The sequence below is a fragment of the Scleropages formosus genome, chromosome 8 (genome assembly GCF_900964775.1).
Source record: "Scleropages formosus chromosome 8, fSclFor1.1, whole genome shotgun sequence".
In the NCBI taxonomy this organism is placed as follows: domain Eukaryota; kingdom Metazoa; phylum Chordata; class Actinopteri; order Osteoglossiformes; family Osteoglossidae; genus Scleropages; species Scleropages formosus.
In genome coordinates, this window is record NC_041813.1 from 14,954,275 (window position 1) to 14,978,770 (window position 24,496).

General features: G+C 45.4%; 2 protein-coding genes across 8 annotated transcripts in view; one reads left to right on the forward strand and one right to left on the reverse strand.

Moving 5' to 3' along the window:
- The first annotated feature begins 862 nt into the window (after positions 1-862).
- aanat2 (arylalkylamine N-acetyltransferase 2) lies at positions 863-3,671 on the forward strand. The gene is made up of 4 exons (XM_018754771.2): positions 863-878; positions 2,385-2,555; positions 3,037-3,191; positions 3,366-3,671. Exons 1-4 carry the CDS (start codon positions 863-865, stop codon positions 3,669-3,671), a joined length of 648 nt encoding a protein of 215 aa, XP_018610287.1.
- A 2,408-nt stretch (positions 3,672-6,079) lies between these two features.
- Positions 6,080-24,496, reverse strand: part of rhbdf1a (rhomboid 5 homolog 1a (Drosophila)) — a 35,079-nt gene continuing 16,662 nt past the window's right edge. The window contains exons 2-19 of one of the 7 annotated variants that reach the window (XM_018754765.1): positions 23,979-24,140; positions 23,629-23,780; positions 21,557-21,664; positions 16,894-17,107; positions 16,418-16,624; positions 15,364-15,486; positions 11,915-12,057; positions 11,573-11,824; positions 11,367-11,478; positions 10,780-10,854; positions 10,205-10,366; positions 10,029-10,129; positions 9,842-9,905; positions 9,188-9,279; positions 8,949-9,024; positions 7,801-7,901; positions 6,896-7,049; positions 6,080-6,806 (exon numbers count right to left, since the gene is read on the reverse strand). In XM_018754765.1, coding sequence (XP_018610281.1) covers positions 6,387-6,806; positions 6,896-7,049; positions 7,801-7,901; positions 8,949-9,024; positions 9,188-9,279; positions 9,842-9,905; positions 10,029-10,129; positions 10,205-10,366; positions 10,780-10,854; positions 11,367-11,478; positions 11,573-11,824; positions 11,915-12,057; positions 15,364-15,486; positions 16,418-16,624; positions 16,894-17,107; positions 21,557-21,664; positions 23,629-23,780; positions 23,979-24,098 — 2,676 coding nt within the window. In that variant the 5' untranslated portion in view covers positions 24,099-24,140 and the 3' untranslated portion in view covers positions 6,080-6,386. Of the gene's footprint in view, positions 6,807-6,895; positions 7,050-7,800; positions 7,902-8,948; positions 9,025-9,187; positions 9,280-9,841; positions 9,906-10,020; positions 10,130-10,204; positions 10,367-10,779; positions 10,855-11,366; positions 11,479-11,572; positions 11,828-11,914; positions 12,058-15,363; positions 15,487-16,417; positions 16,625-16,889; positions 17,108-21,556; positions 21,665-23,628; positions 23,781-23,978; positions 24,141-24,496 lie in introns of those variants that run through there. The other 6 variants (XM_018754764.1, XM_018754767.1, XM_018754766.1 and 3 more) reach the window with 6 other exon arrangements.

Below are 24,496 nucleotides of genomic sequence, written 5' to 3' on the forward strand. Positions count from 1 at the left end.
CTGAAATGAGGGAAAACCTGAGCTGGTGACGAAGTCAAACCCATCCAATGCAGTGTACACACAGGACGGAAACAAAGACACAAAGAGAGGCAGTTGTGCTGTCGTTGCCGCAATAGTGAAAGGAGACATTTTGGTGGCTCAGTTGTTAAAGTGCAGCAAGTCCTACAGCCCTGGTTCAAACCTGGCTTCTGTCATGCACTGACAGTTCCTGGGAGTCTCTAGGGTGTAGGGCACATCCAAGGACTTGTTGGCACTTCCCGGTCACCATTTACGCTCAGGGAGATTTGTGCCGAATGGCATGCGATCGCCACCACGAGGTCTCCTTATGTAGAGATTTGCGTACTTAAGGACACTCCAGGGCGGGGACAGCGTGCCTTTCTCTCCTGGTTCTTGGCAGAGCAGTGTGCAGCTACCTCCCAGGAATAACTGGCCTCGGGGGTTTTACACCACCACGGCGTAATGCTGAATGGCATGCATTCCCCTGAAACACCCTGCAAGGGTAGGACTTGTGAGACCATGAAATTTGAGCTCATGCAAACAGCTGTACATAACAGCGCACAGCAAAACACAAACATACATTGTTTTTGCTCCGAGGACAACATGTTGAAATATTACATTACTTTCATTTACAGTTTTAGAACCAGTTATGTCAGTACATTATAGAACCTCCCGGAATAACTCCTACTGGAGAATGGGACAGTGAACACCAGCTGCATGCTCATATACAATACTGATGTCTCCAAAAATACAGTGATACGTAGTAATCAATTTTAAGCACCAATACCCTAATTTAGTTAGTTTTTCATGCATATTCATGGGGAAGTTTGGACTTCTGTGTCTCTAATACTTTACTTTTATTCCCATGTCCATTTGTGGTGGTCAGAATCTTTTTTTGTCCATGAAATCCTGTCCATTCCCCCACTCGGTTGCACTTGGTGCCTCGAGATCCATAATGATGGCATGCACAGACATATTGCACTAAACAACTTCCTTGCATCTTGCTCCTGCCAGTCTGAATTGCAGTTTGAGAGTTGAAAAGGAGCCCTCATATCCTGTGCCGTGTGTTCACATACAGCCGATGGATATGGTAATGATGCACAGGTGCGTCTCTCAGGTAAACAATCCATTGCCATAACAGGCTGCTTTTTTTCTTGTCAAATTCACTTGTCTGCTTGCCCTCTTTTCAGAGGAGTTTATTCTCCTGCTTCACCCACCCCAAGGATCACGCCAGTGACCTGAATGCGCCCCACCCAGCAGCAAGGCCGACACGTGCCACACGTGAGAGCCTGCAGGCGAGCTAATGCAACATGGGCAAAGACCCTTTGGAATTAATACTCTTAGTATGTTAATGTGATGAGTCCAGTGGTGAACACACCCCGCCTCCAGGAGAGAAACAGGTGTGCATGCCTACTGTGCCTATACATAAACCTTGCCAGACTTCTGTAGGTTCTTCACACAGAACACAGGCAAAGATCCAGTCCATAGGGTAAGGTACTGTACAACTTCCTTTCTGGGTATTGTAGAAGTTATTATTCTATAGTAGAAGAAACTATTGTAGGTTGCTGGATAGAACCCTGCCAAAAGCCCACCCCAAGCATTTGGTTCAAAACCCTTAAAAGGACCTCCCAAATGGTACTGTATTTTAGAGTCCAACCAGGTCACTGTAATAATGATGACTCGGTAGAACAAAGCCCATAATTTATTTTCTCATTATTGATAACCATTTGCCATACAGGCAGGGTCATGGTGGTGCAGAGCCTATTCCAGCAGCACAGGGTCCTAGGTTAGGTAGGATGCACTCTGAAGGTCAGTCGCTGGGTGGTCACACACCACATATAATTTAGTTACCTCTATAACTGAAGCACATCTTTGGACTGAGGGAGGAAACAAGAGCACCTCTCACATGGGGATCACAGAAAAGCCTGATTATCCTGCCTAGGCACTGCTCTGCCATCCACAGCACATTTTTACAAAACACAGCAAACCACGATCAGTTACAAAATGACAGAAACATGTCCTCTTATGGCCAAAGGATCATGAGGTGAGAAACATGACTCATAAACAGTGCTGCCCATTTGCTGATAGCAGATCTGACAAGTCAGCAGCAGCACACATGTGAGGGCCCTTTGGGGTGGACACCACAGGAGATCAGCATGGCATTAGGGAGGGGGCATGGGGGTGGCAAATTCAGAGTTTGGGATTGTCTTCAAAGAGAAGGGGTGGAGAGAGCTGAGAGCTGGGGGCAGATTAGCACAGTGTTGCTGGCCGGAGAGAGAGACACATTAACCAGACGGACAAAGACTTGCACAGGGTAGGGACAGAACTCCCTCCACCCCACCCGACTTGACCAGTCGGGGCCTTCTTACCCTCTTTCTGGGCCATAGTTGCCATGGCGCAGCAGGTCAGCAGTCCACCCATGCTGAGACCCTTCTTCCTGAAGACCCCCAGCAGCATGGAGAGCCCTCGCAGGCAGCGGCGGCACACACTGCCTGCCAGTGAGTTCCGCAACCTCACTCCACAGGATGCCATCAGCGTGTTCGAGATTGAGAGGGAAGGTAGGTAGGCAGTGAATGTGGCCTCTTCCATATTAAGGACTGCCGCTTGGCTTTTCTTTTTTTAAGCCAGACCTTGACTTGTTAAACAAATTCCTGGATTTAAAGCTGAAAATTTTAAAGTTAAATTCCAAAATTTTACACTGTATTAGTCTGTTCAAAAGCCTTTAAAATACAAGGCGAAAAATATCTGCAATAACATTTATAGTGAAGCTAATGTACTATTGCAGTTACCCTGTTATTGTGATGAAAGAACTTGGTTTAAAGCATACAACTTCAACTCCAGGGTTCCTTGATGTACAGCTGATTTTAAACTATTCTTAAATGTTTGATGGGTGCTTCTGTAAAGCAGAGAAAACTATAAATGACAAGTTCAGAATAGGGGTGGTGAATTAAGTGTATAACCATGTACTTTGCTGGTAATCCCTTGTTTGGGCACTAATCATTGTGGCACTGATCTTTCTGGCTCTCTCTCTGTGTGCAGCCTTTGTGTCTGTGTCAGGCGAGTGTCCTTTGACCCTTGACGAGGTGCTCAGCTTCCTTGGCCAGTGCCCGGAGCTATCACTGGGCTGGTTTGAAGAAGGCCAACTGGTGGCCTTCATCATCGGATCAGGATGGAACAAGGAGAGACTGGCTCAGGTGAGGAACTTTTGATGTGTGGTACCCCTTATTTGTCATTTATTTTCTGAAAACTTAACTTAAAATCATAAGGTTTTTTGTTTTCTTTTTAAAAACCTTAACCACTATTCCCCCCACTGGGTTTGCTCGCCTGTATAGTAACCCTGTGCCATGGCTCTCTGTGACCCATTCCAGGAAGCCATGACCACGCACGTTGCAGATACGCCCACGGTGCACATACATGTGCTTTCAGTGCACCGCCACTGCCGGCAGCAGGGTAAGGGTTCGATCCTGCTGTGGCGCTATCTGCAGTATCTGCGCTGCCTGCCGGGTTTGCGCCGTGCCCTGCTCGTCTGTGAGGAGTTCCTGGTGCCCTTCTACCGCAAGGCTGGCTTCCAGGAGAGGGGGCCGTCCGCCATCACTGTGGCGGCCCTTAGCTTTGTAGAGATGGAGTGCCAACTGAGGGGTGCGGCATACGCGCGGCGCAACAGTGGCTGTTAGTCCCCTGTCATCTCCACCAGCCACCACTCCACGTTCACTCCTTCCAGCGACTCAGAGCCCCTTGTTGGATCGACACCTACCACCGCCTGAGCCAAACCAGTGACCTGGAATACCAGGCCTGGAGGAACCCTCCATCTGCAGCAGCAGGGCCTCTCCATGCCACAGAACCATCCAGAACATCCAATTGGGAGCTGAAGGCAGAACAGCTCACAAGTGTGTATGTTGTCAGAACTGTAACTCACCATATGTGTAGCACAGGGTAGAATCATTGCGCTCATCAAAAGGAAGTGTGCAGGTGCCTGCCCCCATATCATCTGTAGCACTGCATTTATGAACCAAATTAGAGGTTTTGGTCAAATTTCATTTTCTGTCAAGCAAGAAACCTCCCCATCTGTATGTCTCTGGATATGACAAACAAAACCATCCATTATACTGAACCCACTGTGCAATATGAGCCAGTGCTAAACCACACATCTCCAAAATGGTTGTACCATTTCCTTCTTTGTACTTTTAATCGTGAGGTAAAAACCCTCGGATGTGAAGTCCCACACACAATAGAGTTACTGGTATTTCCATCATGCTAGTGGAAATTCAGTAGTGGCACAAGGACACCAATAGTACTGCTGACAGTCCTTTCATGTCCTTCAAATACTTTTTGGGGTAGATTACTCAGCTTGTGAGCTCTTAGACTAAGGCTAAGACAACCCTTCTGGTGCTTATGTTTTCTTCTCAAGGGGATTCAGCTCAGGCCAGAAACACACACACACATTTTCTGAGCCACTCATCCCATACGGGGTCGCGGGGAGCCGGAGCCTACCCGGCAACACAGGGCATAAGGCCAGAGGGGGAGGGGACACACCCAGGACGGGACACCAGTCCACTGCAAGGCACCCCAAGCAGGACTCCAACCCCAGACCCACTAGAGAGCAGGACCCAGTACAACCCACTGTGCCACCACGCCAGAAACATTATCGATGAATTGCCCACAAACCCAGTTTTGTCATCAGGATTGCAAACAGCCTGTATATACTACCACTGTGCAAATGTATACTACTTATTTGTTCTATGAGTCACATTTTTTGGTATAAAATATAAAGGATTACTACTGTAAGTGTGTGTTCATTTCCCAAATGAATTCCATGTGCTGTGTGGGAACAATACCACCAATTCATGGAGAACCTTTGGACTTTGGATAAATCTTGCATTTACACTAGCTGTATCCAAAGCACATGAAATGGCTTATAATTTATTATAAAAGTGTTCAAGATAGACTTCCTCTGAATAAGTCAAGATTCATCATTGTAATCCCAAAGTACAACAGCAAGACAATGTCTAGGGCCTGAACACGCATCCTTTTTGGCCAATTCATTAAATGTGAGCATCAATATCAGAAGTAATAATAATATTAAGGGAGCAGGTAGCATGGTGGGTAAAGTCTCAAAGCCCAATAGAAGTATTGTGCAAGGCATTCCGAATGAAAGCACGAAATAAGTTGAAAAATAGTGACTGAGCTATTTTTGAATTGCTTAGGGTGAAGGTTGTAGTAGTAGCAAAAGGGCAGATTTTGCTTCCAATAATACTTAAGACAATAACATAACTGCAGTGGCTCCTCAGGTTACAAACATTTGAGGCAGGAAGTCTGACTTGTTTTGTTCATAACTGCAAAGTCACTGTCACTATCAAGTCACGGTCAATAAAAGGTTGAATCAATAAAAGGTTAATGTTAATTCAAGCATTCCTTGATGTTAACTTGTTTAACTTCTAATCTTGCATGTAAATAACTCAGTGAAGAAACAAAATTAAAAACCGGAAAATGTGTCAATTCATACATGACTGTATGATTGATGTGCTGAAATTTTTACATTTAGATTTTTTCCAGATGAGAAGGCATGAAAAGTGAACCATCATAATGAAATACAGTAATACAGCCTGACTTTCATTGCTGGCAACAAACTGAACAGTGATGGCCAACTATAATCTGGCAAACTGCTCTGATCTGCAGCCTGGACTGCTGATGGGGCTGATGGAGCAAAGGAAGACAGACAGCAGCAGGTGTTGTCAAGGTGTCTGCTTGTATTGTTGGGTACAAATACATAGGTGGGTAGCTAAAACGCTACTCTTTGTGTCATTCATCACCGCTTCAGAAGCAATAAACCAAAACAGTAAATGTTTAAATATTTGAGTGCTTGGGTCAGTACACTGCAAATATGGCAGTAGTTGCTAGAAAGTCATCGACAAGGCACCAAAGGCAATGCCTCATGTTCTTCTTTTTCCCCATCCATACGTTTAGGTGTGATACTGCCGGGGGGAGAAAATAAAAAAAAATAAAAACAGTAAAACCTAAACAGGCTGTGTGTGAAGTGCTTAAAAATGCAAATTTTTTTAAAAAAAAAAAAAAAAAAAAAAAAAACACAACAACAACACAAACACGGTTGAAAAAAATCTTGCCCTGATGCAAAAAAGGGAAACTTTTTGGAGTAGTGTCCCTGAAGCCTTAGCCTTTTGGAAGAGAAAGTCTTTGTGGTGCAGACATGTACTTGGTCATACGATGTTCTTAGTCCATCCTTGAAAAGTAACAGGAGGATAAAATACAAAAGCCTACTGTCACAGTTTATGGTGGTAGCCTTGGTGGTGGGAGCGCAATCCCTCGGCAAAGCAGTTGGGGCATGGAGAAGAATGAGGACACGCCCCTTTTGTCAGTCCACACCCTAGTGATCAATGCAGATGCGCATTGAGGTCGTACTTCTCACAGAACGTGTCTGTGAAGGGGATGCAGGTGAGGAGCTCGCACCACTCGCATGTGATGGGGTGGACATAGAAGAGCACGACAAGGCCAGCCAGCAGGCCCACGAAAACCAGCAGGGAGGCAATGATCTGGCACCTCTTACGGTACATGTCCAGCCGGCCAAAGCTGATGTAGGGCAGGAAGGCAAAAGAGAGGAAGAAGCCTGAGGCAAAGCCGCAGATGTGGGCAAAGTTGTCAATCCAGGGCAGCAGGCCAAAGGCAAAGAGGAAGAGGACAACACACAACAGTTTGCCCAGTGCCCGCCAGGGCCGCTCCAGAATCTGCCAGCTCTGGAAGAGCTCCACGAAGAGGCAGGCCAGGATTCCAAACTGGGAGCCAGCCGGACCCACCTGGGAAAGGGAAGGCATGGTGTTTATACACACTTACACATACACAAAGCCCACATGCCAGTTGTACACGCATGCTTGCATAAATATACCTCTGCTCGGTAGGGTAGAAAGATGGCACTGGCAAGATTCCCTGTGATGCCACTCAGGATGTAGATGATGGAGATGCGCAGCCAGCCTGCTAGCTTCTCCAGGTCTCTGAGGATGGTCATCTGGAAGGCCACAGAGACCAGGCAGTGGAGGATCCTAGAATACAGTGGGTGTGGGGGGGACGCATCATCGCCTTGTATCACCTCAAGGAGTCCTCGGGAGGGTCTTGAGGTCAACCTTGCTGTTTGCATTGACATGGACCTTCATGTTATGAAAATAATTTTTGTAAAAGTAGGCAGTTTGTATGCATTCAGGGTAAGTACCTTGATCAAATGTACTACAACAGGAGCAGATATTCAAATCTAGGGCCTTTAATTGAAAAGTTACAGCCCTAATTAAGCCCCCCTCTAAGATCCATGATTCAATATGTGACAGGTCATACAAGGAAGACACTTATCTGGCACTGCTAGGTGGGTTCTTACACTTTCCGTCCTTGTTTAGTCCTTATTTAAGAAGTAAACAAATCTCACCCAGACAGAGTGAATTACTTAAAGACCAAAGCAAAGAGCCTTAGGGGGCTCTGCTTAATTAGGAGCCTCACAAAGGGCAGGTGAGAACGGGAGCCCCAGGCACGTGTTGACTGGACAAGCCTTGTTCATCCCTTAGAGTAAACATGGGACCGTGGCCCACATAGTAATAGATGAAGGGAGGGGAGCACACTTTGCCTGTGGATGTCGCCACAGAAATAACTGAGAGAACCACAAATACTACAGACTCAGTGGGTTTGTCAAAATGTGCTACTTCCTCAGTTGCGCTACCTGTCAAGGGTACTCTCAGTGATGTACCAGAAGTTTCTGCACTGTCCAGGGGCCTTGGTCTGTGCTGGACAGACTGGCCCCCTACTCACCCAGCATGCAGGAAGAGTGACAGCCAGAGTCGGTAGAACTGGTCCGGGACCTGTGGGTTGAGGAATGGTAACAGCCCACATACGTCGTCCATGCAATGCACCTGCAAGGGGGAACAGCCACCTTGAGTTTTGAACTTAACCCAAAACTGCCTTATTAATCTAAATGTATTCATTTAGCTAATGTTTCCTTAAATAGACTTACACTGTTAAGCTACAGCTGAGTAATTTTCACTGAACCAACTGACCAACTGTTTCAATTCTAGCTAAGCACCTTGATCAACGGAACTGTAGCAGGAGATGGGATCTGAACCAATAACCATCAGTTTGGCATTCTGCAGTCCTAACCAGAAAAGCACTATTATATATATGTATAGTAACAATTCTGAGATTATTCAATAAACCAATCCAGGGTTATCTATAAACCATCGATCCCTCGTGACTGTTATGTCACCTTGTTCAGGAGTTTGTTGGGATACAGTCAAGCTGAACTTTTGATAGGTTTTCAAGACTTTCACATTGGCTGGACTGACTAGAGGCTTAAAGACCCATTCAGAATGTACCACCACAAGGAAGCCAGACTGCAAAGTGATGTCTATTCCCTGCTCCTGCTAGTCTCTGCTGGCTACTGCTGCCCAGACAAACCGATTAACAAGAGAAAACTTTCACACGTGTCCAAGATTAATTGTACACAATCCGCGTGAATGGAACACCCTTAAATCTTGTCAGAAATTAAGCCGCGGTCTAATTAACCTACTTGTTTGGGGGATGGTTTGTCGGGCCAGGTGAGCTTTGGGCTTGGGTTCTGAGGGCTGTGACCTAGGCCAGCCGTAGGAAAGTAGATCTGGTCTCAACCCAGCTAAGAACGCTAATCTGACCGTGCTAATCACGGTTTTAGAGTTGGCTGAGACATGTCACACGTGAGGAGACCCCACAAAAAAAAAAAAAAAAAAAATCTGTGAGATCCGCTCACGTGCTTGACACTGCTAGTCTGATTAGCAGCTCACACATATAAAGGGTAACAGTAAGAGCAGAGAAGTAGACTTGCGCCAGAATATTTGTGGGCAATCGCACCAGCTGTCAGAATGCTGTCTGTACACCTAACCGCACGGCTTCTTGTTTCTGTATTGACCCCATAGTTGGCTTCTTACCTGCGAACACAGAGTGGCTTCCTCGTGGAAATATCCCCTCATAAACTCACAATATTCCCGAGAGGTGATCTCACACCTGTGCAGGAAGAATACAGTCAACCCATCCACCTCACCTCTGTAGTGATCCCACTGGACTGTGAAACCAGTGTTACCTATAAAGTTGCCTATATTTCATGACAAAGTCATGAAACGTAATAAATTTCTTTTAATTCTAGAAAATAGTTTGTGTGTATGCTCACCTCCCTTTAGTGCCGATGCAGCAGGGCCGCCCAGTGATGTCACAGTCAATGTGGGGTAAGTTGGTGTGGTTGCCTGTGGATTTGGTGCAGATCTGAAGACAAAAATGTCTGTTAATAAATGCTAACAACATAATAAACCATAATAAAGAGGGACTGTGCATAATTTCCTTTGGAAACAAACTCCTTTATCTCCAATGAATAAACCTTTTAGAGTTGATTCATCTGCCTACATCTATGCATCTATTATATCTATGCACCTACTATCTGTGTACGTATACATCCATCTACCTGTATCTATCCATTTCTATCTCTACCTATCTACTGATCTACTTACCTCCAGGCAGGTCCATTCTGGTGGTGTGCAGAGCCAGAATGATGAAAATTGTGCCACTGCCCAAATATTAATGGACCTGACTGTATGTACCTATTTATATCTACCTATCTCTATCTATCTAGACATCTATCTCTGTGTAGCTACCTATCCATCTACCTACCTACGCATCTAACTAACCATCTATCTTTTTATATCTACCTATTGATCTGCCTACATATTTATCTATAAGTGCTGCTTGAGACAACTGGAGCACAGTAAGTGAAGAGCTTCCAGTAAATATGCAGAACAGGACAAGTAAAGCACAACACATATACACATACCGGCCACCTGGTGATGTCGTCGGGCCACTCGTGTGGTGAGACTGAGCCCGGCTCAAGACAAACCCTGTGAATAGCACAGTTCAGAGGGTGGTTGACAAGACCACGGCATACTGACTAGCCAGAGCTCTGTCAGTTGAAACCACTGTACATAAAACAAGGTGGCACTGGTGTAAGCCCACCGTCACACCTGGGATCCTGATGGCACACAGAGCCATATTGTCGGACTTTGCCCTGCAGCTTGGGGGCACTGAGGTGCTCAGGCCACTTCACCCAAACGGCCAAGGTACTCTTGAGAGGAGAGAAAGTAATGCCATCAGACTTTTATCAGCATTGGGTGGGGGATGCAATCAGCAAGCCACTTACAGAGCACTGTTCCCGGGACGTCTGCACACAGCCAGAACGGTCATTGCGCACGCAGCAGGCTGAGTTGCGCTCCAGATCCTGCTTGGCTTGGATCAGCTTGTGCACCTGTCGGTCCTGCCGCATGCACGGGGAAAACTTGGCACCCAGGTGGATGAGCGCCTCCTGCAGGGGCAGCAGTAAATCTGCTGGTGTGACTACAGCAAGAAACAGCCCCCTTTAAAAGGACCAGCACATAAAAATGGCACAACTGTACAGTCTATTTGCAGATGACCAGACACTGAAATGGCATAAAAGTATTATTTTTTAATATAAACAATTTTTTTTTTTTTTTTTTTTTTTTTTTTTAAAAACTTAAAGGTTAAAACACATTTCAACAACTAAAAGTAGTTTTTAAGCATACAACTCAGTACATTTTTTTTTTTTTGGAAATTGAAATTTATTTGATTTGCAGGCAAAAAAATCAAGTATGTGATACTTTGGCTTGACCAGCCAATTGCATGAATCTGCATTACTTAAGTCACAGGAGGGTAAACTATACTCTTATTAAAGCTGTAAGTCACTGTACTTGTACTTACCGAGCTTGGTCCCACCCAGAAGTTCTCTTGCTGCACAAACTTGACATTTTCATAGACACCTTTGTTTCTGAGAACCTGGAAATGTATAGTACCAACAGCAATGGTGTAAAATGCTTTATGTTGAAGTATGCTCTGCTGCAAATGATAAATAAATAGTGTGACAGGCCTCCCCAGGCTTATTTTTATATAAACTTTTTTTATATACCATGGCGATTTTTCAGTTTGTTCAGAGTGAGTATCTTACTGATGGGCACTACAGCAGGAGGGGGACTGTAATCTGTGTTCTTTAAATGGATACAGCATATTATCAATCATTTAAATTTTAACGTAGCTTCAAGTTTAAAAATGTCATAACTAATTTTTTTTTTTTTATTTACTGTAGCTATAGTTGGGGCTTTTGCAAACCCTAACTGGCTAATAAATCAAGGGGTATCTGCATTATGAACCCTTCCACTGTTATTTAGTAATACAACAGACTTTGTTGTTAAAATGAATTATGAACAGGCTTCCGATCTCATTTGCATTTGTAAATTGAGCAGGCAGTGATCTGACCTCAAGATGTGAGAACAAGAATGAGTCCCACTCACCGAGTCCACTGTTTCGTGCTGAGAGAACCCAATGGGTGCGATGCCGTAGATTCCCACCGCCAGGATCGTGATCAGCAGGTGGACAAACGTTATCCAGTAAGTAAAAAAGGGCCTAGACAGAGCAAACACATGAGCACATGTTTATGGTCTACTGCTGGGAATGTGCAACAGGTATGATCGGTGGGAGGAGTACTGAGGTGCAGCACCTGTGATCGTCCATGTCCTCAATCTGCCTCTTGACGTAACTGTCAATGTGGCTGCGGTATGTGCGGTTTGTGAGCTTGCCCACCATGCCGAGGCCATAGGGTCGCTTCTCACGGGCGAACAACTTCTTGACAGGTGTGGCAATGCGCTGGCCCCGCCTCTGCCCGTTGACGCTCACCACCTCCTGCTGTAGGCGTACCTTGGGCTGCGGAGAGGTGCCCTCTTTGCCCTTGCGCCAGCCTCGCTCCAGGGGACTGCTTGGTGGGTGGGGAAGTTAGGTCATGATTCAAGGCACTTGCCAACCTGGGGAATGCCAGGAAGCCATGCAGGTGTGTGAGACTCACAGCATTAGGTGACTCCTCTCCAGTTCACATTTGTCCAGCGCTCCCCCAGTCTGGTCACCCTCATCTGCTTTCACGTCTGTCTCCACGGGCGACTCAAATACCTCATCTGCACATGTAGACAGCTCCTCCCGATTCAGGCCATCCTGTGGGTGAGGGGTCAAGATTCAAATCAGGATAGATGAAAACCTGCACTATGATACATGATGGCGCCGCGAACGGCCGCCTTGGTGTGGAGCTCCACAGTTCTTTCACTGTTTTTGTTAGTTTGCCCTGTCTTTAGTTATACTCCGACAATCAGTTTTACCAGGGAAGAACTGCTAAACATTCGGCAATACACACCACCCAACATTTTACCGGTTTTCGACTATTCTGACATTTTGCTGGACATTGTAGTCGGAGGTGCAGCAGCGCTACTCAAGCGCTCCAAGACGCACAAGCGTGGAAAGCGAGCCGGCGCGCTAGTCAAGCTCCGAAAGCGCGGCTTTAGAACAGCGCTGCCTAGTATCCATCTGGCGAACCTCCGTTCCTTACCCAACAAAATGGACGAACTTTTCCTCCTGTCCCAAAGAAACAAGGACTTTTTAAACTCTGCTGCTCTGTGTTTCACGGAAACCTGGCTGAATGAAGCCATCCCGGACAGCGCACTACATCTGCCGGGCTTCCAGCTGTTCAGAGCGGATCGCGACGCGGAATCAGCGGGGAAATCACGTGGCGGTGGGACATGCTTCTACATCAACGAAAGGTGGTGTACAGATGCAACAGCGTTGAAGAAGATGTGCTGTCCCGACCTAGAAGCGCTCCTCATCAACTGTAAGCCTTTCTACTCGCCGCGGGAGTTTTCCTCGTTCATCCTCGTAAGTGTTTACATTCCACCGCAAGCGTGCGTGAACGCAGCACTGCAACAGCTGGGCGACCAGATCACAGACACAGAGCAACAACACCCGAACTCTGTTATAATCATTCTCGGGGACTTTAATAAAGCAAATCTCTCCCGTGAACTGCCAAAATACAGACAGCATATTACATGTCCCACCAGAGACGGTAATATTTTGGACCACTGCTACACCACAGTAAAGGATGCATATCACTCTGTTCCACAGGCAGCTTTGGGGCTCTCTGATCACTGTCTGGTTCATCTTATACCGACCTACAGGCAGAAACTGAAATCAGCTAAACCTGTAATAAGGACTGTTAAAAGATGGACTGGGGAAGCAGAGCAGGACTTACAAGCCTGCTTCGAGTACACCGATTGGAGTGTCTTTGAGGCTGCTGCTAGCGATCTAGATGAGCTCACAGACTCTGTAACATCATATGTCAGTTTCTGCGAGGATATGTGCATCCCTACCAGGACTCGTTTAACATACAACAATGACAAACCGTGGTTCACTGCAAAACTCAGACAGCTTCGTCAGGCCAAAGAAGACGCCTACAAGAACGGGGACGGAGTCTTGTATAAACAGACCAAAAACACCGGCAAAGGAGATCAGAGTGGCTAAGAGAAACTACTCTGAAAAGCTGAAGAAACAGTTTTCAGCCAACGATCCTGCATTAGTGTGGAAAGGCCTGAAAGACATCACAAATTACAAGACACCACCCCCCAGCACCGTGTCAACTCAACAACTGGCCGACGATTTAAATGAGTTTTATTGCAGGTTTGATAAACCCTGTCTCACACCCCACACCCATTCAGACCCTCTCTCCACGAATCAATTAACACCTCCAGTAACCCCCACCTTCCCCCCTCCTGCACCTTTGATCTGTGAAGAGGAGGTGTGTTGGGTCGTCGTCAAACAGAAGACAAGGAAAGCACCAGGCCCAGACGGTGTCTCACCGGCCTGCCTAAAAACCTGTGCTGACCAGCTGACCCCTATCTTCACAAAGATCTTCAACAGATCACTGGAGATGTGCGAAGTTCCTTCCTGCTTCAAACGCTCCACCATCATCCCCATCCCAAAGAAACCCAAAATCACAGGACTTAATGACTACAGACCTGTCGCCTTAATGTCTGTGGTCATGAAGTCACTTGAAAAACTGGTGTTGGAATACCTGAAAGACATCACTGGACCCCCTGCAGTTTGCTTACCGAGCAAACAGGTCTGCGGATGATGCAGTCAACATGGGACTGCACTACATCCTGCAACATCTGGACAAACCAGGGACTTCAGCTCAGCCTTCAACACCATCATCCCACACCTCCTCCTGTCCAAATTAACCCAACTCTCTGTGCCCACCTCCATCTGTCGGTGGATCACCAACTTCTTGACAGACAGGCAGCAGCTAGTGAGGCTGGGAAAATTCTCATCCAATACTTGCACAATCAGTACTGGCACCCCCCAGGGATGTGTGCTCTTCCCATTGCTCTTCTCCCTGTACACCAACGACTACACCGCTAAAGACCCCTCTGTCAAACTCCTGAAGTTTGCAGATGACACCACACTCATCGGCCTCATCCGGGATGGTGACGAGTCTGCTTACAGACAGGAGGTCCAAGAGCTGGCTGTCTGGTGCAGTCATAACAACCTGGAGCTGAACACGCTCAAAACAGTGGAGATGATCGTAGACTTCAGGAGAAACACCTCAGCATTATCCCCACTCACCATCATGAACAGCACTGTGGCAACAGTGGAGTCATTCAGGTTCCTGGGCACCACCATCTCACAGGACCTGAAGTGGGAGCCCCACATAGACTCCATTGTGAAGAAGGCCCAGCAGAGGTTGTACTTCCTTTGCCAGCTGAGGAAGTTCAACCTGCCACAGGAGCTACTGATGCAATTCTACTCCGCAGTCATTGAGTCTGTCCTCTGCACCTCTATAACTGTCTGGTTCGGCTCAGCTACAAAGTCAGACATCAGAAGACTACAGCAGATAGTTCGGACTGCTGGAAGAATCATCGGCACACCCCCCCCCGGCTCTCCAAGAACTGCACTCGTCCAGAGTCAGTAAAAGGACTAGCAAAATCATTCTAGACCCCTCACATCCAGGCCACTTCCTCTTCGAACCCTTGCCATCTGGCCGGTGCTACAGAGCACTGAGCACTAGGACAACCAGGCATAAGAAAAGTTTCTTTCCTCAGGCCATCTACCTCATGAACACCTAAATCTCTCCCCTAGAGAGTAAACCAGTGCAATACATAATGCTATTTATATTTATAACTTTTTATCACATATCTATCTCACACTCCCTTGCATTTGTAACTAGTGACTATTTTTGTATATAATATTGGGTACTGTATATTTTTATATATTTTTCATCCCTTATTCACATACTCTATCTTCTCATCTATCTTGCCACTGTCATTCTGTCTGTGCTGTGGAAGTTCCTGTCACCAAGACAAATTCCTTGTATGTGTGAACATACTTGGCAATAAAGCTCGTTCTGATTCTGATATCACAATTAGAAAATAGCACAAAGTACCATGAGATTTTGCCAGAGGGCCCTGTGAGCAGTACCTTGGCGAAGAAGGAGGTGTCAAGTTCATCTGGTAGCTCTGCGGCCTCTTCGTCCAGGAAGCTGCCAGGGGTAAAGCTCCGTCTTTGGATATGGCGCGTGGCTGTTTCATGCAGCGAGCGTCCCTGTGAGCACAAGAGCCAGGCGTGATCGTCAACCACCGGAGAATGGTCAAGTCACATGTTCACACACATGCAAAAAAAAAAAAAAAAAAAACACTTCTCCTGCACTCCTCCACAAGTTATTGTAACTATTGGTACGTTAGTGTTTAGAGCCAGCACCCTGCAAATAAAGGTCCTTGGAGAAAAGTGTCAGATGGTTCACAACTATCAGAGAAATATTAGGCACAAATACATCCTTTAGTAAACTGCCAGAGCTGTCGGATCAGAATGGCCTCACCCTGGGGCCACTCACAAAGCAGCCAAACACATGACCGCTCCATTTGAATCCACAGCCCAACTGCAGCCACCCACTATACCCAGCAGGCTGAACAAGCAGTTGAGTCAGCAAATTAAAGGAGACGCTTAATCCTAACACTGCAAGACAGGTGTGGGCTCAATATTAAATGACAGATAATTTTTGTAAGTCTGTGGGTCAGACCTTGTGTGCAGGTGTCCTCTGGCCAAACGCTACACTGGTCGGTAAGGGATACTCCATTTACTTATCCCCACATCTTTTCGTTTTCATTATTACCAAGTTATATACATTACATTTATTCAGTCAGTGTCATTACTTAGACCCAAAGGAGCTGGGTTTGAATCCCTATTCCTGCTGTAGTACCCTTGATGGAGGTACTTATCCTGAACTGATATAGTAAAAAAGTTACCCTGCTATATAAATGGGTAAATCACAATAAGTAGCTTAGTGTACAAACCTCACATTGTTAATCACCTTGGTAAAAGCATCTGCTAAATGAATAAACAAATAATAACAACAATAACAACAGCTTAGGGCATGCAATGCTAATTTTAAGGGTAGCACATTAGCATTTCAGACAACAGGGTAAAAAGTGATATTCAACAAAGACTGTATACAGTCACAAGGGGGCATGCTGACCTTAACCAGTGCTGCTGCAGCTCGAAAGCTCATCTTAGCAACAGACTCCCGCTTGCGCCTTCGTGGCAGTCGGTTGAAGCCAGAACGGGAACTGGAGAAAGAGCAGAGTGATGTGGCACCGGGGGTGATGGGAGTCTGGGGCACACTGCAGCCATCTGCATCTTCAACCATGCGGAACGCTCGCCCCCGTGCCAAGGGGTCCACGATCTGTGGGGGGAGGGTCAAGAAACTTACAAAAGACCACCAGATGAATGGACAGTGGGAAACAGTTGGGGACGTTGGGGGACTGTGGTGATAAAAGAGTGATATGTGCAGTGAGGCAATTAGACACCACATTATTCAATGATGGGAAATGGAGACAGTGATGAACAGCAGGGGGTATTAAGAGGCAAGAGGGGAGAAATAACCATTAAAGGACCAGCGAACGAGTGTTCAAGTGGAGCAGTGAGGTACAGCAAGGGCTATCTACAACTCGCCTTCTGCATGCCGTGTGGGTGGGCTGGCACATAGAGTGGTGGCGGTGTCTCCGTGCTCGTGATGGAGATGTTGTCCTGGCTGGGTAGTTCCATGTCCCGCACCACCTGAGGCTTCAGCTTGCCATAGCGGAGGCTGCAGTGGCGGAGACTTTTCCGCTGCCACTTCTGCGTCGCATCACCATCCTTGCTCACGCCAAACCAGTCCGCAGTGCCCCTGTCACAGGACAACAAGTGCATAGTGAAGCCTCTTGGGAAGTCGCTGCCACAAGACCCAACATGCACGCAACATTTGGTCTGACACAATAAACTGAGACAGCATTTAAAAGCTGTGCCAAGTGGCTATACAAGACAGAAAGTGAGAGTTAGCGTCTTGTGGAAACCTGGTACCCATGCGCTCAGCTGCAGTCCAGTAGTCTGGCTTGCATATCCATCTCTCCCTGTCTGCACCCTCTTTTGTAACATTGTGGCTTCATTGTCTAGATATTTATTTATTATAGTTTTGCATTTCTGAAAAGCTCTTGAAGAAGAACAAAGTCACTGTTAGCTAGGGTCGAGGCAAAGTGCCTCATAGCCATAGTTTGTCTAAAACCACAGTGCAAATTATTCTGGACTGTAACACAACTTTTTCTTATTTTAGGCATCATTTACCTTGATTTTGGGGCAAATTTTGGGTTGAACACTAATAATGGAATAAGTAATTAAATTATTAATTGTGTCAATATTTGGTCTGTTTTCAAAAAAACTGATTAAGCTCTGTTAACAGGAGATAAGTCTATCCTATTTGAAATATTCACTATTTACTGGTGCTGAATATATATCTACAGTATAAAATATGACATGAGTGAGGGGAAAAAAGATTAAAGGGCCACAATGACACAAAGGAGAAATGTGAAAAAGTAATGGACTGTGGGATACAATCTTTGACACCCATCTGACATGTGTGACATCTGACTGGTTCAGAACAATTTTACCACAGCAGTCACTGTAAAGGTCTCACACATTGGTCATGTGTTCCCTTCAAATAAAAGCACAGCAATTTAATGGTTCATTTTAAAATGACCTTTAAAAAGCCTTTGTACATGTATTGAGATTCCTAGATAAAAACCTTTTCAATTGCTCATCGCCTCTCAATTTCAGAAGGCTATCTGTGGTTAATATAGATGCTGCCCATATTAATACCCACTGTGTATATCTCAAGAATCAAATATCATTTTTAATTAACTAAGAATGAAAACAAATGATGCTAATGACATTAAAACATAAGAAAAATACCATAATTTACAATTAGTATCATAAGTTGCAATGAAATTTACATCTTATTTTTACCAAAGCTGAGAGCAGAACTCTTGGCAACATTGAGAACGACTGACAAAGTTGCTTTCAAATCAATTTTAGAAAATGAAAATAACGGTGCACTTTAATGGTCTAATTTCTGTACATCACCTCAGTGGTCACTGGTCCCATCCTGCAAGCAGCTTCAGCCTTGCAGATTGGTACATTACTCCACTGTTCCTGTCAATGCCTGGGTGAGACCTTCCTGTCGAACCTCAAGTACCAAGTGACCAAGTTGGTCCACCTTGATTGGCCTTCACTTCCACAACTGGATGTCACCGTGTCTTTTAAGACCATGCAGTTGTCTTGGAAATACCTCCCAGTGCTGCTCAGGGAACATACTCCAAGAGTGGCCTTGTCTCTGTCAGCAGTATGGCAGGGGTCTGCACAGACCCCTCAAGCATGGTAATCCACCTCATACCTATAGCAGCCTACCAGGACAACACTTTAGGAAGTACGAGCACATAAGCACATACAAACTTTGCTTCCCAGACGAGATCAGCAGCAGCATGCTGTCGGCTGTCAGGGGCAGGGAGCCAAAGAGGACATGCCTGAACATATCCCAACCCTGCCACACAAAGCTCTGTGAAGCTGGCCCTCCTACAAACAGCACAAATGAAATAAACCTTATGATTCATTAATGCTACATTTGTGCCGTAAAAATTTGAATTTGTGACATTGCAGTTTTTGAGATATTAACATTTATTTATTTCGGAATTGACGTTTCTCCAGCCCCCCATAACGCCCCAGGAACTCAAATTTAGCCTCATTCATTTGTGCTACATTTGTGCTGATTTATGCCGTTTAAACCACGGCTCTACCCCCTTTGGTTCTGGAGCTATACATGGTTGTTTACATGGCATGTGACCTCACTCCAGCCCCCCCAACAATACCAGAGAAACTCAAATTCTGGCTTATTTGTTAGTGCTACATTTGTGCTGATTTGTGCAGTTCGAACCACCATCCTATCTCTTTTACTTTTTTAAATATAAAGAATAGTATTTCTCATGACGTCACCCTGAACCGTGAAGTTGGACCCCTACAAACGGCACAAATAAAGAAATTTATTTTTTTGTTAGTGCTACGTTTGTGCCGATTTGTGCTGTTTAAACCGCGGTCCTATCTCTTTTACTTTTTAAATATTAAGGGATATGTTACACGTGACATCACTGCGATATTTCAGATAGTACTGACTATACGACACGTTATCTCTGGCCATATTCATAATGTGTACATTATTACTTTCAGTCCGTATAATACTACTGCCTTTTTACCTGATCCTGTCCCTCCCACTTCACTCACCGATCCATGTTGTAGTCGAACACGAGGGAAAATTGCTGCTGTTCAATGAACAGAATTGATTCACCCAGGTCGACACAATAAATGGAAAAAAAATAAAAAAACAGCACTGTATAGTTAACTTTGAGGATTTTTTTTAAATGAACAACACTCAAAACATGGTCAAATGCACTGCAACGTTTCTAGCGTCCTGTACACACAGCACAAGTGTTCTGTGAAACAATGCCGACTTAACTGAAAACATGAAGAAATAAATGAACATGTGCTGGAAAATTGCTAGACTAATTAGTCTGTTTCTATCATTAAAATATAAAATAGATGTTCTACACATATATGACGTTGAAATATGCACTATTCACCACTAAATCGTAAGATTAAAAACCGTTATTTTGTTTATAACTTTAAATTTATTTTCCTCCTCTTCATGATTTGTGTGTGATCATAAATATTTATACATCAAAAATGTATGTGTGTGAGTGTCTGTATGCCTTTATTAACTTTGAGAAAGAAGCCTATAACGGGTGTTACCAGTCTGATTCTTGCCCAGGGGCACCAAAAACCACTGGTAGTGGCCTTGAGCAAATAGGCACGGCCCCAACAACTCCACAATCCAGACATTTCTGCATCTCAACAGCTATAAAAAGCCAATCCCTTGCAATTGAAACAAAGATGGTACCCTCCCTTGTTTTTCAATCTCATATTTGCATCTCTGTCACAACACAACCACAAACCAGACCTTGAAATACCCGTAGCAACAGTCTACTGTTGGCTTTGATGAAGGGACACCATCCAAACAAGATGATGACCTTCAGTGTCTGTGCACTTCAAACAACAGTTCTAAAAGAGAAAACACATAGGTGGACCTAAAAGCATCTTGTTCAAAAGTCTGAAAAGATAATACTTTCAGGGCTCCTGTTCCAATCCAATTAAGGCTGAGAACATAAGACTAAATATGGTCTCAACAGTGAAATGAATGTCATTGTCAACACTTGAAGAGCTCCAGCACATTCTTTGCAGTAGCCCATGGACATATGTGTGCTACAGCACCTGTCTTGCAGTAAACACATATTTTAATCATCACATAAACTGTGTGGGAATCCTAATGTGTAACCAAGGTGTTTGCACAAAATGGGACCATAAGGATGTTCAGTTTGTAAGGGTTCGATGAAGTGGTGAAATTTCATTAACAGCTTTATTCTGAAGTTCAATGAGACGTGTTGTGATTTGTTTTATATGGAAGTACTATGGGGGGGGTGCGGTGGCGCAGTGGGTTGGACCAGGTCCTGCTCTCCAGTGGGTCTGGGGTTCAAGTCCCGCTTGGGGTGCCTTGCGACGGACTGGTGTCCCATCCTGGGTGTGTCCCCTCCCCCTCCGGCCCTATGCCCTGTGTTGCCAGGTAGGCTCCGGTTCCCCACGACCCCGTATGGGACAAGCAGTTCCGAAAATGTGTGTGTGTGTGGAAGTACTATGGTTTTACACTTACTCTAATACTAATGGAACACTCAGATGGTCATTTTAAAGGAAAGTTCATATGGTATGTAAATCTAAAATATATCGCCAAAGCACATGAGTAATAGAGGAAGACAGTCCATCCCTTCATTCTGACTACTGTACACTCTCAGGAATATCACTTAATTTACCAAAGTGCTCCTGGACATTGACATCCACATAGAAAATCAAAGTCAAAGACTCAGTGGGTTGTTACCAAGAGACCTTCTGAAAAATGGCTGGGAAAACAAGACTGAAATCACCACTTTTCTGCAGACCTAGCTTTTACCTCTCCTTTTTGTAGTGAACACACTGTTGATCCTACTGAATGGGATTCAGCCACCTGTGTCTCACCGCCTGATGGGTGGTAACCCACATGATGCTCACCTGCACAACATTGCACACTGGACAAAAATACCAACTGAAAAGGCTCACACTGCTACTGAACCAAATCAAACTGAAAGTCAACAGCTGTGTCACGAGGCATCACCCCAGTTCTGCCCCCCCCCCATAGAGGAGCGACCCACATTCACCTCTGTGGTACCTGAGGAACAGTTTGGACAGAGATCGCCCCCTCCTGGACACCCGGCGTGCAGCACGTGAACCTTTTATGGGCACTGTGCTGATCCGCTCAAAGTGTACCTTCTTGCTGCTGGAGACGGGCAGTATGGTGTGGGGGCGAGGGGTGACAACAGAGGAGAGAAGGGCCGCAACGAGGGGAAAAGAGAAAGAAAGAAACAGTGAGGAAGCAGGAAAAGTGACAAGGCAAGGAAAAGGGGTTAGTGCAGAAAAGGGCGAAAATGTTAGATAAAATGACAAACGTGCCCCTCTGTAGCGCACACACATACACACAACATCTCCAGAGCCACCGTATTCTCTCATGCAGACAATTTCAACCAGCAATCCTCAACATTTCAGGGAAACTGCATGCACACGGAGACACAAATTCTAATGCAATGGTATTAAACTCATTTCATAGAGCAGGGAAAATAGATGGCACCTGCTGCAGGCAATTTTGCACATCACATCTATATAACACAGGGGCAATAACTAGTAGAGCAGCTAAACACTGTTCACAGTCACTAAGTTATTAAGTGCATGTTCTGGAGTTCTGGCCTGTGCGTCCATACTTTCTATAAAGTTTTGCTGCTAAAATGAGGCGCAATCAAGTGCACGTTACTAGACTCCAGTTGCCTGAGCGCTTTCATAGTACTGCTGTCAACAGCATGGTGAAGACGAGATGTTATAATACTAAACCTGTGAGTAATGGCATTTGAAGGTATGACGATATAACTTTACACAATGAGGTTCATTTATTAGTATGTTTAGTGCTATTTTAAATAGCTCATAGTTGCAATAGTCACACAACTCTCCACCAATTTACATTTATTCATTTAGCTGATGCTTTTCTCCAAAGTAACTTACAATGTTAAGCTATTTTACCTTTATTTTCCCATTTATACAGCTGTGTAATTTTACTGGAGCAATTTTTAGGGTAAGTATTTTGCTCAAGGGTATTACAGCTGGAGATGGAGTTGAACCTATGAGCTTTGGGTTGAAAGGCCTGTCAGCTCGTAGTGTAGTGATTAGTGCTCCTGTGTTTGGCTCTGAAAGACACAGGTTCAAATCTCAGCTCCAACTGTAGTATTCTTGAGTAAAGTATTTACCCTGAAGTACTGCGGGGAAGCGGGGTGCGGTGGCGCAGTGGGTTGGACCACAGTCCTGCTGTCCGGTGGGTCTGGGGTTCGAGTCCCGCTTGGGATGCCTTGCGACGGACTGGCGTCCCGTCCTGGGTGTGTCCCCTCCCCCTCCGGCCTTACGCCCTGTGTTGCCGGGTAGGCTCCGGTTCCCCCGTGACCCCGTATGGGACTAGCGGCTCTGAAAATGTGTGTGTGTGTGTGTACTGTGGGGAAGTCACCTGAATCTACAGTGGATAAATTATAGGCAGATCAACAGTATATGTCACTTCAGGGAAAAAAAATACAACGTAAGGATGAAGGAACTGTCTCCAGTTTTTTTCTCTGAGATGTATGTCACTTTGGAGAAAAACGTCTGCTAAATGAATAAATGTAAATGCAAGGCAGCAGCTCAAACCAATATGCTACCACCAGCCCCACGAAAAATCATCATATGGGCTGGACAGGCAGCTTTATGTTTGACACCCCTCTGCTCATGGGAAAGCAGACTTGCTGCAAGTCCTTTGAGCATACTTCTATGATCCTCTGCCCTTTCCCATACAGTGCTGGTCAACAGCACTCCCAGGTCTGCAGATTTTGTCACTCATTGTACTTTGTTAACATCTGACAAGGGTCACGACCTTAGGAGTGCTATCTGTTCATTTCATAGAGAGTAAGGTTCTGAGGACAGCGCTACAGAGAGTCCAAATGACATCCAAAGCAGCTCAAAAGATGAAGATATGAATGAAAATGATGGTGCATGATGCAAACACACATACTACCAAGGAACAGCAGAAATTACCCCACATAAATCACACAGACATGCATCCAAAATATTCCTTGTTACTAATGCTTTCCATCTGTCTATGTGAGAACTACACATTGTTGTCGTCCACACAGGATAAATCAACATTCGTTACAGAGTAAAGTCAAATTGTACCTCTTGATGGTCTGTGTGATAGAGGTCTGCCGCTGAAAGGCCTGGCGGCGGCGGTCTCGGGCGTCATGGGGGTCTGACGCAGGGGAGTGGAAATGCACAGTGCTCTCCACTGGCATGCTGATGCTGCGCAGAAAGCCCTGTCGCCTCACTGACTGTGCGGGCAAGGAGACAGAGAAAACACAGTGAGACAGGCAAAGTTGAGCACAGTGAAGAGAGCAACTAGCAGGAAAATTGACAGAAAGAGATTAAATCACATTTTTTTTTTTTTCCCCAAAAGGCAAACGAAGACAAAGAGAGTGTGCAGGAGATTTGGCCTTGGAGTGGGATCATCTGGGTGTAAGTCGAGTTACCTGGACGAAGGTGGGTGGCTCGTCCTGTGACACTTGAGCAGCGGGGATGTCCAGTCTGAGCCAGGGAGGCTTTTTCCTCTGGAGGCTGCTACCACCACCTTGGTTTCGTGGCTCCGCCATGGCCGTGGCCACACCTCCACAGGCCAAAAACCAACGACTCTCCTAAAGCAAATAAAACACGTTTATGCCAGTCAACCCTTTGTCAGGATTCATTGTATTGAACTCCCATGTGACTATATCAGAAATTTTCTGGTAATGCTTTACCACAAAATGTCGCACAAGAATTTCCTGCCAAATCTGACCTTCAGTGGGTAAGTCCTGGCAAGCGTTACAAAACTGAAAACCCTTGAAACACACCACTGCTGTTTATTTTTTATTTAGACAGTACACCAAACTTCATAACAAAGGCTGGTAAATATTTCTGTCTGGTGAAGAGGACAGTTTGTTGTTGTAGGACTTCTGTGGGTGGTGGCCAGGGATGAAATCGTGTGGAGTTTCCTCTTCTCGCAGAGGCTGTG

Coding starts and splice junctions, on each gene's coding strand:
- aanat2 (XM_018754771.2), top strand. Junction 2,556..3,036: donor GTTCGAGATTGAGAGGGAAG/GTAGGTAGGCAG, acceptor CTCTGTGTGCAG/CCTTTGTGTCTGTGTCAGGC. Junction 3,192..3,365: donor ACAAGGAGAGACTGGCTCAG/GTGAGGAACTTT, acceptor GACCCATTCCAG/GAAGCCATGACCACGCACGT.